Source organism: Muscardinus avellanarius (assembly GCF_963383645.1).
Source record: "Muscardinus avellanarius genome assembly, chromosome: 12".
NCBI lineage: Eukaryota > Metazoa > Chordata > Mammalia > Rodentia > Gliridae > Muscardinus > Muscardinus avellanarius.
This window is the reverse complement of record NC_137798.1, coordinates 67,099,800-67,118,077: the sequence shown is the minus strand read 5'-3', so window position 1 is coordinate 67,118,077 and position 18,278 is coordinate 67,099,800. Positions and strand designations below refer to the sequence as shown.

At 39.6% G+C, this 18,278-nt stretch overlaps 1 protein-coding gene across 1 annotated transcript in view; it reads right to left on the bottom strand.

The window, feature by feature from the left end:
* The window catches only part of SYT16 (synaptotagmin 16), a gene marked incomplete at its 3' end in the record, with an annotated part of 114,408 nt that overhangs the window by 18,733 nt on the left and 77,397 nt on the right, over positions 1–18,278 (bottom strand). The window contains 4 exon segments of the mRNA XM_080707521.1: positions 855–1,295; positions 6,736–6,989; positions 14,716–14,736; positions 14,739–14,975. Coding sequence (XP_080563647.1) covers positions 855–1,295; positions 6,736–6,989; positions 14,716–14,736; positions 14,739–14,975 — 953 coding nt within the window.

Here is an 18,278-nt window from a genome sequence, read left to right as displayed (position 1 = left end):
TCATTCATTCTCAAATACGGCAGGCTCTTCCCACCCCAGTGATTTCTCAAACTCTGTGTTTTATCACCACTTCAAAGAAAGCTCCCCTGGATGCACTAAACAGCCTGTCACTCTTCTTGTCTACCTGGGTCTGCCTGTCAGTGTCCTTCATTAGACTGTGCAGCATTAGCTACTTGGTTTGCTTCTACATATGTCTAACCTCTATACTATTCAATAGCAAATAACTTTGAATGACTAACTGGCCTACAGATCACAGCTAGCTGATCTTTTTACATGACTTTGTAGGAATATCTTCACCCTTAATGCTATATAATCCAAGGCAATAGATGGGCTGTCTATCTTGTGGACATAGAAACTATGGTGTCTTTTCTTGAAACCTTGGGACAGAGGAATGAGGCACATAGGAGGAGTCCAGGCCCATAAATAGAAGGTTTTAGAAGTAGCTGCTACTACTTCAGGGCTGCTACTCCCAAGTCCCTATTAAGGATCTTGCCTTGGAAGTTCCATCTCTGAGATCCACCATAATGCATACTCTGGGTGAGAGGTGTAGGATCACTTATCCACTAACCAGAAAGCCCAGCCACCTCCCTAGGTTTTTCCATGCCTCCTACCATACTGCTGCTGTTACACCCTAGAATGAATGGGGAATACATCCATCAGGTTATCAGGAAGGCAGGCGTGAAAGACCCATTGTACCATGAAGTGCAAATCATAGCTTATAAGGATGAGGAGAGCCAAATGGAAAATTAAATTAAGGTCTCTGAATTCACAAGCTGAATGTACTAAATCAAGGGCTGACAATTCCAAGTCTTCAAACATACTGCATCATTAGCAGCACCATTTAACATACTCACGCTTATATTACTTCTTGGCTCCAGAACCAGAGTCACTTTCATTTCCCCTTCTGGATGCAGGTGGCTGAGATAGAAGAGTTTCTCTCCCATCATTCTCTCTCGGGTCATCTTCCGGGCAGCATATAAGCGGAAGCGGACAGCACAAGCGGCCATGTCTCTGGGCTCCAGCTTGGCAAAGGTGACCTTCTCTTTGAAGACAGGGTTGGGCCCTCTCTGTATGCTCGTCCTGCCCCTCTGTCTCTTACTGGGCAGCAGCACTACATGAACTTGCCAGGAGTTGACGCCACTTCGGTCCTTATCTGGGAGGCCCTGAGCTCTCACAATGGTCACCGTGAGCTTCTGGGTAGCAGCTCTATATTCAAAGATGACATCTAGGTCACCGCACTTGGAGATGGGTTCCAAGACCCCGGATGGCACCTGCAAATTGGTTCCATCCTGTTCCTGTTGCAGGCAGAAGAAAAGAAATGAAAATGATGATGCCTAATTAAATTTTGGCAGGTTGGTGCCCCACAGTGCTCCTTCAGAATCCCATGTTTTCTGACTGCCAGTGTGTGACCTCCTGTGTTAGGAAAGTCTGTTCGGTGATCTCTCTCCCTTAGACTGTGAATTCTTGGAGGACACAGTGCCTGACATATGGTGAGCTTTCATTAATGTTTTTGAAATGAATAAATAAAGCTTTTATATTTTGCAATGTGTTTTCATATACACTAACTCTCAAAGCACAACTGCCCTCTATCAATGAAACCAACTGAGACACTAAATCTAAAATTAAGTCAACCATGCAATTTCCAACAGGAAACTTCCTTGAGTCTCCAGCAAAAATGTTTTAGTTTGGGCATGTTCTCTGCAGGCCAGAACCTCCTACAAACATAAATCCTAATGCAAGCCCTAGAAAGGTAATCCTTCAGTCGATTTTCAATCTATGTGGAAGAAACAGTTTAGGTTGAGTTTCTTAAACTTTAATGTGGACCTGAATCATTCAAGAATTCTGATTCAGTATATTTGTGGTGGGTCCTGAGACTATGCAGTTCTAAGATATTCACAAGAAATGCTAGCCCCAGATTACATCTGGAGTAGCAAGGGTTAAGGAAGGAATCACCAATGGCCATTGAGCAAAAAGCAACAATGGATTTGTAGCCAGAACACCTGGATTAAAATCATAACTCTACCAGTGACTAGCTTTTGTGGCCCTGGCCAAACAGTTCAGCCTCTGAACATCAGAGCTAATAAATGCACATTAACACACCTACTTGATAGTGTTGTGAGGTTTTAATAGAATTTACCTGCTTTAATGGGAAATATCTACTTCAAACCAGACTATTTCCGCTGCTAGACTGCTGCCACCTATTTCCAAACATGCCTTTCTTTTTATGGAATATAATCCTAGGGACAGAAATTGACTGTAGGTACTCAGGTCTGATGGTCTCACTGGGAAAACTGAGTTGGCCTTCATTTACTACAAACCACCTCACCAACGAATGATAAATAATTTTAATTTTCCTCTGAAAACATGACTCTCACCTGTGGCTAAACTTTGGACTAATTGTTATTATAAATCAATCCTGATTTATGGAAATGAATACTAGCCTTGCCTAATTTAAAGATTTTACCTCAAAATGTAAATTCTCCAATGACACTTTCCCCAGAGTTCAGGGCTCAAATGTCCCTTCAGTAACCAAGGTCTGCCATTTACTCTAACATTAGGAAAATCATTTAATCCTTTCCATATCCAACAATAAAATGAGGATTGTACCCACTATATATGTATTTTATGGAGAGTAGAAAACCTTACATATAGTAAGCACCTCACAAACACCTTTCTCTTTTATGATTAAAATTAGGCTGCCAAGAAAAATTCAGATTTCTTGTAAAATCAGAATCTTCTTTTAGATCCTTTTCTGTGAGCATGTAAATCATGTATGAGCATTTCTATTCAGAGGTACTTAATTTCAAGTGATAGAAGTGGTTGCTATAGAGACTTCTGAACACAACTGACTAGTGTATATATAATATTAGAAGCAAGTCTCCAAGGAGTTAAGCCAACTCAAAAAAAAATCAAGTCAGAGTCTTATCCCAAATTCCTTTGTCTCTTCTTAAAACTCCCACCTATTTTAACCTGCTCTCAATAGTCTCTGTATCGCCTACCTAGACAGAAGTAATAACAGCTAACATCTACTATGCCATTCCTTGTGCTGGGGATCCATACCAGATCCATTATAGACAATAAGAGCCAGCTCTTAGACACTTGAGGTCTTCTTTGCCTCACCTCTTATTCCATTGTCCCCTACAAGGACAGCTTTTCTGGACTGCAGGTGACTTTGACCCAATGAAGCCTTACCTCCCACCCATAAAATACATGTCTCAGCTCTTATCACTGACCTGTTGATTCCAAGGTTTAGAAAGCTGTAGAATCCTGTTTCCTTGCCATCATGTATATAAAACCCAGAATATACTGGTATTAACATCCCATGCAATCATTTTTCCCCCCTTGGCCAGACATCCTGAGATCAGTTTATGTAACTTCTTGGAATATGGTCCCATAAGATAAGGCACTTAGCAATACTGAGTGGTGGCCAGCGATATGGCACATTCTCATACTGGATCTTCCTTCTTCCTTACCTCATTCTTTCATCCTTCTCTCTGGGATCATACTCCCCAGCAAAGTTTGGAATAAAAGACTTTGCCTTGGGCTCTGCTTGACTGGGGAACGCACCTAAGAAAAATTTTTTTTAAGTATTCACATCAACTTAATGAGGTAGGGTTTTAAATATCTTCATTTTGTGGAAGAAAAAGCAAAAGACAAAAAAGGCTAAATAATTAACACTCTCCTTCCCCTGTGCCAAGGTTTTGTGCCCAGTCAGAATTATGGAGGGTTCATAACCTGGCAATCTGAGTTCAGAGCCTGCTTTAACTAGTACTTAATACTCAAATTCCTAACTCTTACATTAAACCTTATGGTTTATCCATCTCCTCCAAATCTCTCACTGTAACTACACACATGTATACTGGGTATGTGAGATAAAGAGGAAAAAGATGGGAGTTGGAGGCTGGAAGATATAGCTGTCAATTTTATATCCTTCAGGCCTGTACTTAATATTAGTTAACAATTTTTAGTTTTGTCACAAACTTCCATCCCAAGGTAAAAATATTCTAGGTTAATGAAGCTGTCTCCATTTATCTTTCAGGACATCTATTCAGATAAATGCTCACCACACCTGCACATTTCTGGGGAGTCCTGGGGAGGTCTTCAATAGCTGTCCTAAGAACTCTTAAGACACAGCTCCAGGCTACAGTCAGGCTCTGCATAGGCCAATCAAAGCTTTGGCCCATGACAACTGGGCTTTGTGACTGCTTCCTGGATTGATATGAGACAGAGATTTGTGAAGGCTGGTATTTTCATAGCAGAATTAATTATTTCAACACGCATTACCTATCACCGGGCAACTGAAGTAGCTCCTCATGTGGGTACTGTTAATTCTACTAATCCATCTGACCTTCCTGCAAGGTAAAATCTCTTCGTTCTTATCCCCATTTGGCAGATTTTAATTAACTTCTCAAGGCCAAGCAATTAATCAGTGGAAAACAGAGAGGAAAAGTGGGACACCTGTCTCCCTGTGAGCTCAAATCGCCAGCCACCCTCCCATTGTCTTCCCTGCCAAGTCCTAGGTCTGTAGGAAAACGTCCATGGCCTTTGCCAGCAGAAAAGAGCGACACTTGAAAATCCATCAGCCTAGCAGGTAGTCACACCACATGACCTATTTCTTTCCGAGACAAAATAAATGCTTCCTTGAGATCCTATTTTCTTTTTGCTTTTTTCCCCTTTAAGATGGGAATACTTGCATCAAATCATCAAAACCCATGTAGCTTTAAAGATTTTCTGTCAAGCTGAAAAGGCTTTCTGTTTTAGTGAGATAGTGTTGATGTCATCTGTGTGGCCAAAGTAAACAGACCCACAATCGTTTCTGATGCCAGATACATGGGGGAAAGACAGGGTTCTTAACACAGCTAAGAGGCAAACCAATCAATTCTTAAAAGGCAAGCTTAGCCTGCAGAGCAGGCAGTTACGGGAACTGCCTCCGAGCTGCATTTGAAGTTCTACTGTAGGAGCACCAAATTACAGTTTTTGTCTCAAAATAGATAGGAGGTTGAATGGAGCACACAGAGATGTCTGGGTATTTTAGGAGTCTGAGAACATTTAGTACCCTCAACACAAGTCTTCTATTAAAGCTCCAGGAGACAGGTCAATGGGAAGCTATGTGGAAAAGACAATTCCAAGCCTAATGGCACAATTATCAAGGAGAGAGAGTATCAATAGGCAGGTAAGTAGTTCTGTTTTGTTTTTGTGGTGAGGGAGCGGAAAAGAATATTTTTAAATGTTACTGTGTGGGATTTGATATGACTCTTAGCAGAAAAATGACAGGGAAGCAGACTTTCCTTTTTTTTTTTTTTAACAAAGCTGATGAAGTTAATGGCTTTGTGGGGGCCTCCATAGCAAGGACTGCTTTTATCAAGCCACAAACCACGTGTCTCAGTTACCATTTCTGGTCCATGGCAGAAACACCAACACACAGGCACACATACACATGCAGAAACCTCCTTACTCTCCCCACACACCCCAGCGTCTCCGAGGAAGGCTTTTAGAACATGATTTTCTGCAATTTCCTTTTGTGCTTCCTTGAGCAGTTAGTGTGTGTGACTAATAAGAGATTCATCCTGTTTTATTTTCTCAGACTGATGCTAATAGAATCCATTCATCTTTCTCTTTTATCACAATTTATATTAAAGTTTTATATACTAATAGGACTTATTTCATCAAAATTAATTTCAAATTAGGTAGGTACTAAATACCACTTTTTAATATCTATTTAGTATCTTCCAGTGTTGTGGAATCATAGGAGGGATTTATCAAGTGAAGAATAACCATAAATGTGAGATAAAACAATGTTTATAAAATTCTTAGTGTAGTGCCTGGGGTATAGCAACCAGCATCCCAATAAACGGTATTTATTACCAGCATCCTCTCCAGTCAAATCTTTGAATGACTAGGCATGGTATGGATCAGCTTTAATTGAAATGGAAATTTAGAAGAAACATCTTCTATGAAAGCTTTATTCCACAAAGCAATGTCAGTGGCTACAGGGTCATTACAGAGTAATGTCATCAGCTAGACCTTCAACCTGATTAAAAGCTAACAAATATATGAGCACACACCAAGATCTGCATCATCATATTATATATACCTTCATTTCGAGGGCCATCTATTTTAGTTAAATTCTCAATTTTTATTATTTTTTTATTTTTTATTTTTTGGTGGTACTGGGGTTCCTAGAAACCTTTTGCCTCTGGGCTACACTCCCAGACACCCATTTTTTACATTTTTATTTGGAAACAGAGTCTATTAAGCCAGCAAGGCTGGCTTCGAACTTGCGTGATCCTCCTGTCTCCACCTCCCAAGCACGGGGATTACAAGCATGTGCCACCACGCCCAGCTTATTTTAAACAATCACAACTTGATATTTTGGGTAAATAAAATAGATTCAATTACAACCATGAAAGAAATAAACCAACCTCTCCAAAGAACTAGAAATTTCTTTGTATGAGGATGAGCCTATAAGGGTCATCCTATCATCATTCTTTTTTCCAACCTTCTTTTATTTTCATTTGAAAGAAATTTATTTATAATCCTTTTATTGTTGTGCATAGGGTATTTGGTCAAAATTTTTTCAAATAAAGCTATTTCAGGTCTTTGTTTTCTTTTCAAGGCAATGCTTCCTTCCTGCAGAAATTGGGTGAGGATAGGGGAGGGAGAGAGGAAGGAGAGCAGGAAAGTAACCAGGGAATGCACACTGCTAGAACAAAGAACAGAAACCAAGTAACTTGCCTCTGGACTCCATACAGAGGAGCTGTCCGTGGCATAGGAATCTTCAAATCCCCGGTTATTAAAAGCTGCTTCCATCTCCAAGCTGCCTTCTGTGGACTGACGACTGAGGCTTCGAACCACACTAGTCTCTCGGTGAGATGTGCCATGGCGCCTGGTATCCCCTCGCTCACATGGGGACTGTGAGGGGGTAGAGATGAGATGATCTTCATAAGACAGAACCTCCGAATAACTCAGTTGGCTTGTTCCATCCAAATCTAAATTTTTAATAAGAAAATGATTTCAAATGCATTGTTTTTAACCTTTTAGCCACAGAAATCGAGCAAATGCAACCACAACAATGAAGACCACAAAAAATTTACCAGTGACATCTAATTCTACCCTTACAATGGGTAGACTTGGCACATGTAAAAACAAAGACCATTAGCTCATTGTATAGGATACACATAGATTTAATACCTCCTAATAATATGAATATAATGGGTGGATATTTATGTTGAATGAATAAAATAAACACATTTTTTGTTGTAGCTAATAACCATAAGACTTCAGGGATGAATCTGGAAATAAAAAATGTTAATGTAACAGAGATCGTTCAGTCTCTTGACTCTACCACTCTTCCTTCTTTCTTCCACATTCACTGTATTATCTTCTGCTCAAAAGACTTTGGTGGTTCCCTAGGGTAAAAAATTCTCTATAAGACTCATGAAAAGAACATTGGACTTAGATGATCTGGGTTTAAATCCTTTCTCTGCCGTAAAAACCTAAGAAATATTCAAACATTTGAACCTTTATTTCCTTGTGTAAAAAATGATAAAAGCCATGAGAGAATCACTGTAGACAGGTGGATCAATATCAATCTGGCAGCCAGCAGGCCTTCCTAAATATTAGCTTTGCTTGTGCATCTGACCTGAGCTAGCCTCATCCAACCCAGTTCCATAGTTCTCCAACTCACTGTCACCTCTGGTCTCAGTGGCTCCTGAGAATGCTAACTGCATATTTCTGTCTATAGAAGTCTGCAAGCTCTCCCTCCTGTTTATTCCTGTTTGTCCATCCAAAGTCCCAATAACTCCTAAGCCATCCCCAACTCTTTCAGGCTCAATTTTATTATCTGACCTTGGTAATTTCTCTCTCTCTCCTCCGCCTCTCTTCCTTTACTCCCTCCATCCTTTGCTCCCTATACCTCCTCCCAACCCTGTTGATCCCATTCTTCTCCCTCAATGTCTAGGTTGTCCTCAGAAAAACTGGGACTTCTGGGAAGATGGGGACCAAGAAAAGCAGTGTTTACGAGCCCTGCTAAAACTAGATCTCTGTTGCCACAAAATCAGCACTTTTCATAGCCAGAAAATACCATCAGCAGAGAAATAAAAAATGTAAACACAAGGGACAGAGAAAAAAAGACTAGAAGAACAACCAGAGACCAGAAATCAAGACTGCAATGTGGCAGCGGAGCCATGTTGGCGCCATCTTTCCTCACAGCACCAGGCTCCAGAGAGGAAAGGTATACAAGAAGCTGAAGTGAGCAGCTGCGGATCATTTGGGTGTAATTCAGCAGTTCTTTAAGAGCAATGAACGTCTGAAACTCCCAGTGGCCACGCTCATCACGCCTTCCAGGGACTCAAAATGGAGCTCAAAACCAGAAAAGAAATACACCAGCCTCACGGCCAAGAGCGTAACAGCGGCGCCATATTGCCAGCAGCAACAGCAAGTTCACCACACCCCGCCACAGCTCCAGATCTGCGTGCACAATAACCGTGAGTGTAATTGCAGCCCCAAAAGGAGAAATCTCTGTACCGCATTCCCAGGGACTTGCGTACCTTTGATAATCTCCTTGGGTTGGATATTTGGCAGTCCAACCCAGTGAAGGAGTAGCAGTGACAGAGATAACACACCCAAGTCTCAGCTCCCCATGGGAAAATGCCCAGCCCGGCACCCCCATGGTCTCACACAGCCTCAATTAACTTCCTGGGTCTGAGACTTTGCGATACAACCCAGTAAAGGAGTAGTGGCAGCAGAGATTACAACAGAATCGAGATACAGAGCACCCTAAGTGAAGTCGTAGAGAACCAGGGAAGACACAAAATTCTGAAATCATGGGAAAGAGGGACAACAATAGAGCAATGAATGCCCACAACCCCATATTATCAGAACCTGATAACACAGAAATTCAGAGATCTCCAGAAGATCAAATCAGAAATATAACTGTAGAAATAATACAGGACTTTCGAAAAGAATTTAGAGAGAGTCTAAAAGAAATAAAGAAAGCAATCATTGAGGTAAAGGCCTCAATTCAAAGTATAAACAATCGATTAGACCACATAGAGAATAGAATCTTGCACCTAGAAGATGATCACTCCAAAAACAAATGCATAATTTCTAACTTAGAAAAAAAATCAGACAGCAGGAATCTGACATTGAAGAAATATGGGCCCATTTTAAGAGAGCTAACCTAAGAATAATCGGAATAGAGGAGGGAAAAGAAGGTGAAACCAAAGGGATCAATAATCTCTTCAAAGAAATAATAGCAGAAAAATTTCCAAACATAGAGCAAGAGGTTGATACACAGGTCCAGGAAACTCCCTTTAGACAGGATTGGAGAAGAGGTTCCCCACGCCACATAATTGTCAAAATGACCAATGTGGAAGCCAAGCAGAAAATCTTAAAGGCAACAAAAACAAAAGGCCAAGTGACATTCAGAGGCAAACCAATTAGAATCACTCCAGGCTTCCTAAACCAAGTCATGAAAGCCAGAAGGGATTGGAGTAACATATTCCAAACTCTGAAAGAAAACAACTTCCAGCCAAAAATTTCCTACCCAGCAAAACTATCTATCAAATTAGATGAGGAAATAAGAAGCTTCCATGACAAACAGAAACTGAAGGAATTTATGTCTTTAAAACCAGCGCTAGAGAAAATACTCAAAGAGATTAACTACAAAGAAGAAATAGGTAATACACACCAGAACCAGAGAAACAAGATTTTCCATCCAGCAGACAACTAAGCAAAGAAGAATATATTCATGTGTTTATAGGTTAAAATCTTTGAGATTCATTATTTATTTCAGTCTTTTACCTATTTCTAAATTGTATTGTTTGCTTTTATTGTTGCTAATTTTTAGGATTTCTATTTGGAATATTAATATACCTTCAAATATAGCATCTGGAATATTTTATCCCATTCTATCAGTAACTTTTAACTCTGTTTACATTGTCTTTGGATATACAATATTTTTTTATTTTTTAGGAACTTTGTTTATTCTTTTGTTGCCTGTGCCTTTGAAATCATATCCAAGAAATCACTGCCAATTTCAATGTTTGTAAAGTGTTATGACCCAGGTTTTCTTCTAAAAGTTTATAATCTTGAGATTTACATTTAGGTCTTTTATCTATTTTGAGTTAATACTTGTATATGGTGTTAGGTAAGGGTCCAATTTTATTCTTTTTCATGTAATTATTATTTTTCAACAATATTTAGTGAAAAGATTATTATTTCCTTCACCAAATGTTCTTGGAAACTTTGTCAAAAATAACTTGACCATATATGGAAGAATTTATTTCTAGGCTTTTTATTTTACTCCACTGGTTTATGTATCTGCCTTTATAGCAGTACTACACTGTTTCAATTATTGTAACTCTTTAAGGTTTGAAATCAGAAAATGTACATCTTCTAGCTTGTTCTTTTTTGAGATAGTTTTGGGTATTTAGAGTACATAATTCATATTAGGATAGGTTTTTTTCTGAAAAAAATAAATGTATGATAGTTTTACCTTAAAAAAAGAACAAAAAATATCCTCTGGCAAGAAAGAAAGCAAAAAGAAATACTGAAATATTATCTCTAAGTGATCAAATTTTGATATCAGACAAATGAATCTGTATGTGAGATTATCGTTGTTAATTTTGGATAAATTTCTATAATATTAGATGTCAACCACTAAGCCAAGCATGGGAAGGAGGGATGGGGAGGGAATGGGGTGGGGATTGGATAGGGGCTAACTGGGCAATGTGTGCATGTATGTCTACAGAAATTTTTATCCCATTATGATGTATGAATACAGTGCACCAATAAAAAAAAAATTTTTAATTAAAAAAAACTGACAGGGTCTTCCTAAACAAGAGCCTTTATGCAGATTTATCCCATTCACTGAAAGAGCAGTTGTCTTATCTCTTGACCTCTAGTCCCTTCCAACAGCCTCCATCCTAGGATGAGAGAAAATTAGAGATATAGACAGAATGAGTGGGATAGCAAAATTAATGTCATGAATTCAACTCTTCTATACACACTGTACATTAGCACTTGTTTCCCCGTTAGCCTTATAACCTCAGATAGGTTAAGCTCCTTAAAGGCACTAAGTCACACACACACACACACACACACACACACACACACACACACTCCTACATAGTCTATATCTACTGATAGGTAAGTCTAGGTAGGTAACAAATACTTAAAACAGGCAGGTGCGAAGCAACGTGGAGTGTTGGTGACAGTGGTTTACCAGAGAGTGCAAGACCCATATATACTAAGAGCTCCAATTTAAAAATATGTCACCCTATGTAGACCATATAGAAACATCTTTAGGTAGATATGGTGTTAGGAGCATAACATCAGACTTCTAATTTGGGATCTTGAAAAATCACTGAGGGCCATTGAGAATTTCCCCATCTTATTTGTTATTCTTAATAATCCAATTCAGGCTCTTTGAAAACAATTTCATAGGACACTACAACAACTTTGCATTCACACACTCAGTTATTTGGCAAACACACTTTTAAAAGGCCACAGAAAATGACAGAATAAGGGAAACTCTGCATGCAAAACCCTACAACATAAACTAGAATTTTCTTCTAAGTCTCTATTTAGCACACCCATTTCTCACATACATGAACAGTACAATGTCCACTGAACAGTGGGTCATCCATCAACCTGTGTAGTTCCCAGCAGGATTTCAGCACAAAATCTAACTTGGCCAAGAAATTATCCCCATAAAATTGTCTCATGATTTTAGCTCCTATGGTGATAATACATAGATCAGTAATAAGGGAATTTTCAATAGCTACATTAAGCCTTGAAATGTTATTCATAACTGAAAAATAGAAGAAATATATTAATGGAGAAAACCATTTTTTATGACAGACAAGCAAGAAATGAATTAGAAAAACAAATCTGGACCTAAGTCAAGTTACAAGGAGGTGGAAAGAGAAAGGTGATTCACCTTTCCATAAAGCACACTTTCCATGACTTTAAATTTAAAAAGATAATGTCAACTTAAATACATACACAAGTAATAGCATGTTGTCAGATAAATATATTTTGGCTTCCTTGAAATTGTAGGTCATAATTATGTCCTATCAACTATATTTATTACACCAGAGAAATTCTTCAACTTGTTTAGTTTATATTCTATTTTGGTTCAATAAAACTCCATCATCCAATTACTTTCACACTCCTACTCCCTCTCCCCTATAACTTCCAGCCCCTCTCCCTTAGCCATGTAAGAAGACTTCTGCTTACCATTTGTGGTGGTCAGTTCTACGGGTCAGCTTAGTGAGGCTATAGGTACCAATTATTCAAACAAACATCAATATAGGCATTGATATGGAGATATTTTGTAGATATGATTAAATTTCTAATCAGTTAACTTTAAGTAAGAAGATCATCCTATAAAATCAGTCCATTAAAAGGCCTTTAGAGAAAGGTTTCCGTGGAGAAGAAATTTCACCTAAGAATTGTAGTTTCAGTGCACACCTGAAAGCTTGAGCCTATCCTTCCTGAAAATCTGCCCAATGCTTCAGAGTTGTGCATTTTTGTTGTATATACAGCCCCCATGATCACATAAGCCAATCTTTTGCAATAATTCTCTTGAAATACACACACACTCACACACACACACACACACACACACACACACACACTTGTGTAGGTACACATATGCATGTATTCCACTGGTTCTATTTTTCTGGTAGGACCATGATTAATATAACATCCTTGCCAGGCGTGGTGGTGCACTCCCGTAATCCCTGCGCTTGGGAGGCTGAGACAGGAGGATCACAAAGGTTCAAACCCAGCCTCAGCTACTTAGTGAGACCCTGTTTCCAAATAAATTATAAAATAGGTCTGGGAGTATAGCCCAGAGGTAGAAAGCCCCTAGGTTCCACCCCCAGTACCACTAATAATAATAATAATAATAATAATAATAATAATAATAATAATTAATAATAATAATAATAATAATAAAACATCCCAAACAAAACAGTACAAATTCTAGGAACAAATGAGCTGTCCCTAGATGCCAGGAAGATGTCTAACTTTTATGAAACATCCTAAGAATTAACTGTTCCTAACCAGCAGAAATAAGGTTACTGCTCAAAAAACAAAAACCCAGTTAAGTGAATTATCATTCTGTAGCCTTTCTTTCATACCTAAAGATCTTACACTTAGCCACTGATTCAAACTACTTAAACCACCCCACATACACAATCAGGAATACATTGACAAGCCATGTGAGTAACACTAAACATTGGACAAAAGAGAACTTTCCTAGACTGTGATGCTATTAACCCTACCACTAAATCTAGAATGATCTCACTTAGGAGGAAACATGAGACAATCTACCTGCTACAACTCATCCTTGGTTCACATTTTACTTGAATTTGGACCCTTAAGCTCACTGCCTAACACTCTGGAATGCACTTTTAAGTTGGAGAAATTTGTCTACAATTAAACTTGATTTCAGAAAACATGTTTATTATAGAATAAAATAGCTAAATACAGAGAAAACAACCCCTTACCCTTACCCAGAGCAAATTCTCTCTGGGATGCATGCTTAATATTTTCATTATTCTTTATCACTGAAATAAATCCACTTATGTAAAGATACAAAAATAAATGAAAGAAAAAGTCAAACAATAAAAACTACATTAATAGTTTCATGACATCTGATGACCTAAAATTTGGCATGCAGCTATTCCTATGAAAGTCCTGATTTTATAGGTTATTCTTTCAATGTGAGAACCCTCTCCTCTCTCCAGTAGATAAAATTTACCTTTTATATCACTATCTGACAAAAAAAAATGAGTTCAGAATTACCAGTTATGACAAGAGATAAGTTGCTGCTGATTCCAGGAAGGATGAGGGTTATGTGGTTGTCACAACTCTCAGAACATGGGCCATTTGTGTAAATCACAAACCAGACACTTGCTTGGGCTTCAGGGAAATGGAGCCATTAGCTTTGGAATTAAACAAGTGACTCCCAGGGAATCAACAGCTATTAACTTTCATTAGTTCACATTTGCCCTCTCTGTAGAGAGAAAGGAAAGCTCTGATGTAACAGGAGAGAAAAAGGGAAACCAAGAGAGGGAGTAAGGAAATGACAGAGGTCAACAGCCACTGATACTGTGGTCTGATTCCATCAGACCTGTATTTAGTAGCTTACCTTGAGCTAAAAAGAAGAGCAATAAAATATGTTATATAGGTTTATATCAATAAGTCAAATTATAGGGTGGACAACAAGTTTCTGCTGCCCCTAAACAGGGCTCTGTTTGTTGATTCTACCTTTTATTTTGGGCTTTGTTCCATCATCATTAAATCAAGCCTTCTCTTTTCTCTCAATTTCTGTGCTCTCCTGTTTCTCTGCCCACTGTTAAAAATAAGGAAGGTATACTATGGAGTGCTCACTGGTTTGAAAGAGAATATACTCAAAATGGAAAGAAATGAGAACCTGGATCCCTGAGACCATGCCATGAAGGTGAGACAATTTTGCTGGCTGTTTACCAAATATTGTTCATAGCCTCTTGCCTGTCTCTGGTGTTGGCATCTATTCAGGGCTCCAGGAATAATGGTGTCAGAGAGATGCTCCACCTTTGTTTAAGAAGACACTAAGTAATCTCATCCTGTCAATTTTGCATCCAGGTTATGCTTTACTTTCTGCCCCTCTGTGGACTTTCAGACAAAGGGTCTAGTATTTAAATGACTCAAAAACATTACCATTGGACATCTCTGGTCTACGTAAAGGGCAAACATCATGCAAAGAATACCTTCGCAAGCAGATACTTCAGGGCTGTCTTCACAGGTAGAGAGCAATCGGCTGCATTTCAGTTTCTGTTCCAACTGCTTCGGCTTTTGTTTCTCAGAGACCCCTGAACGGAAACTCTGGGACCTGGTCACAGAAATCTCAAATTGTTTGATCACGTCTTCGTCACTGTCAGAAGATGTGGATGGCTCTTCATCATCCCCAAAGCTGTTAACTGAGAGCAAACAAGAGCCATGAGTCTCCCGTGTGGCCCCTGAGATCCAACACAAAGACGAACCACTCAGGAAAAGCAGAGAAGAACATGGGCAGTTAGTCTTCATCAAGCTGGATAGGAAAGACTTAAAGCTTTTTTGGAGCAGAAATTTGAGTCCAAAGGGGATAAAAGAGGAAAAGATAGCTCATGAAGGGAATTATAAAGCAAGCTTAACCCAGGAGAAGCCACAGGGACACCCATCATTGACATCATGAACCCTGGGGTTGAGCCAGGCAGACCTGGTAATTTGTTATGTCATATATAAGTGTCCATATCTGGGAAGAGGACATTCACCAGTGTATGTACCTCACTTAAGTGCAGCTCTGTGAAAAATACATTCTTTATCTCATCTCATTTATGAAGATTCACAGTGCAAAGCCTCACTTCAGAGAGAGATGTGAAACTAAGATTTTCCAGTTGCTTCCTACTTTTGAAAATATTCATTGTGTGTATATTTTAACTCATTTATACTACCATAGCTCTAACACTTTCTCAGCATCAATAACTCAACCCTAATAAATGTAATAAAATAATAATAATCCCTAATATAATACAACTTTATCAATTAGAGTACTCATGTTGGACTTGTTTCTCCTATATATCTCTACTTTGAAACCTTTAAACTGACATCATCCTATCTCTACCCTCCCCTCCACCTGTGGGAACTGCTATTTTAATCTATGAATCTGTAGACTCTATATATTTGACTTTTTGTTTAGATTCCATACATAAGTTAGATCATGTATTTTTCTTTCTGTGTTTGGATTATATCACTTCAGCATGTTGTCCTCCAGGCCCATCAATGCTTGGCAAATGACAGGATCTCCTTTTTAAGGCTTAATAGTATCCTGGGATATATATGCATATGCATATATATACAAATATGCTTATATATGTATATGCATACCACATTCAATTTATTCACTCATCTGTCTATAGACCATTAGTTCATTTCCATATCTTGACTACTGTGGACAACTTTGCAGTGAACATAGGAATACATGTCTATCTTTACAGGATGGTGATTCCCTCTCCTCTGGGTATATTCTCAGAAGAGAGACTGCTAGGTCATATGGTAGCTCTATTTTTAATTTATTTAGGAATCTGCATACTATTTTCCTTAATGGCTGTACCAATCTCCATTCCCACCAATGGTGTATTAGGGTTCCCTTTTCTTGTTTTATCTTGTCTTTTTGGTCCTAGCCACACTCTAATGAAACACCCTTAGAATGATTTTTATACTCCCCCACAACAGCACACTGGCTCTCTTTTAGACACACTATCCCTCTTTCAGAAATCCTAGACCTAGACAGGACATGATTGCTCCTGCTTTTGAGTTCTTTGTCTTTGATGTTCCTTCTGCTTCCCTGAGATGTTTACATGGCTGGTTCCTTCATGTTCAGCTCCTGACTGGCAATCACTTCCGAGATCCTCCTCCCTCATACAGCTCTTTATAGCACTAACATTTATTTCTCTGTTCTCCTTATAACCTTATTGAAAATTCAAGTATTACCCATTTTGTTAATTGATGTCTCCCTATTACATAAAACAATACCTACTGCACAGTAAATGCTTAGTAAACACTTGTTAAATGTTAATTATATTGGTGAGTACCCAGTGTTGTCCCAAGCCTGAGCACCCACATACAGGCTCACTTGCTCTTCCCTGTGATTGGGATACTCTTCTCCAGCATCCCAGCTAGACTAGTCAAGAATCTAACTCATCATTGAGGTCTCAGCCTAGACATCACTTCTTCTGAAACATCCTTCCTTTGACCCCTTCTATCAGGTTAAGGGATCTTTTCCTATGCTGTGAATTAATTCTCCATTCTCCCTTGTCAATGTCCAATTCCACATTGTGGGAACATTATCTAACTTCTGATTGTTCCACCACACTGTACACAAACTAGGAAAGTGACAGGTAAAACAAACTACTCACTCTTGCAACCAGACCCTATCTCTGAGTCAGAAACAAGGAAAATTACACTGTAAGTGTTTTCTGTCAACTGGAAACTAGAAATAATAAATTATATATCCTTTTCAGGGATATAAACCCAGGGACATTCTATCTCTGAGCTACACACCCAGGCCTATTGTTTTTTAAACAGGGTTTCACTAAGTTGCTGAGGGCCTTGCTAAGTTCCTGAGATTGACCTCAAATGTGTGATCCTTTTATCTGGGCTTCCCGAGGCCTTGGATTGCAGGCACATACCACTATGCCCAGCTTAATGAATAATAGTTTTTAAGGACTCTTCCCTCCATCTGAAGTCACAGAGTGATTCCAGAGAATAATATGATTGTTAGTTCACAGATGGGACCTGACAATCACTTCTGAATCAGAAGCTATAGAGAATTAAAGGGCCATTTTAAAAATATTTTTATTGGTGCATTGTAGTCATACATTACAATGGAATACATGATTTGTGAGGATATATAAGCACACATCATCCAATTAGCCTTTATCCTATCCCCATCCCATTCCCTCCTCCTCCCTCGATCCCATGCTTGTTCTGGTGATTAACTTTGATATATTTGTTTACTTACATCATGCATTTTAAAGAGATTTCATCTTCCCCGTCCCATCCCCTCTGATTAGTCACCTTAATTGCCCTCCATGGGGCCCTTTCTTTAACTAGCTCTCCTCCTATTACCCATTTCTTCCTAGATTTTGCATATTAGGGAAGCATCTGATTTTTTATTTTATGTGATATTTCTCTGTGTATGCTGCATTGCAAGTTCCTATCCCACTCCTGAAGGCCCTGGCACTGGCCTGGCCACCCGGTAGACTCTGATCCTGGCCTCACTGGCTCCAGTACCGGCCTTGCCTCATGGCAGGCCCCGATCCCTGCCTCGTTGGCCCCGGCACCGGCCTCGCCCCTTGGCAGGCTCCGGCCCAGCCTCGGAGGCCCCAGAACTGGCCTTGCCTCACGGCAGGCTTCAATCCCAGTCTCGCTGGTCCTGGCACTGGCCTAACCCCTCAGCAGACTCCGATCCTAGCCTCCGAGGCCCCCACACCAGTCTTGCCTCACTGCAGGCTCCAATCCCAACCTCACTGGCCCGGCACCAGCTTCATCCCTTGGCAGGCTCCGATCCCGGCCTTGGAGGTCCCAGAACCAGCCTTGCCTCACAGCAGGCTCTGATCCCAGTCTCGCTGGCCCCGGCACCAGCCTCATCCCTCGGCAGGCTCCAATCCCAGCCTCAGAAGCCCCATAACAAAAGGGCCATATTTTTCAGTGAGAGAAAATACTTTTAAACACCAGCCTGG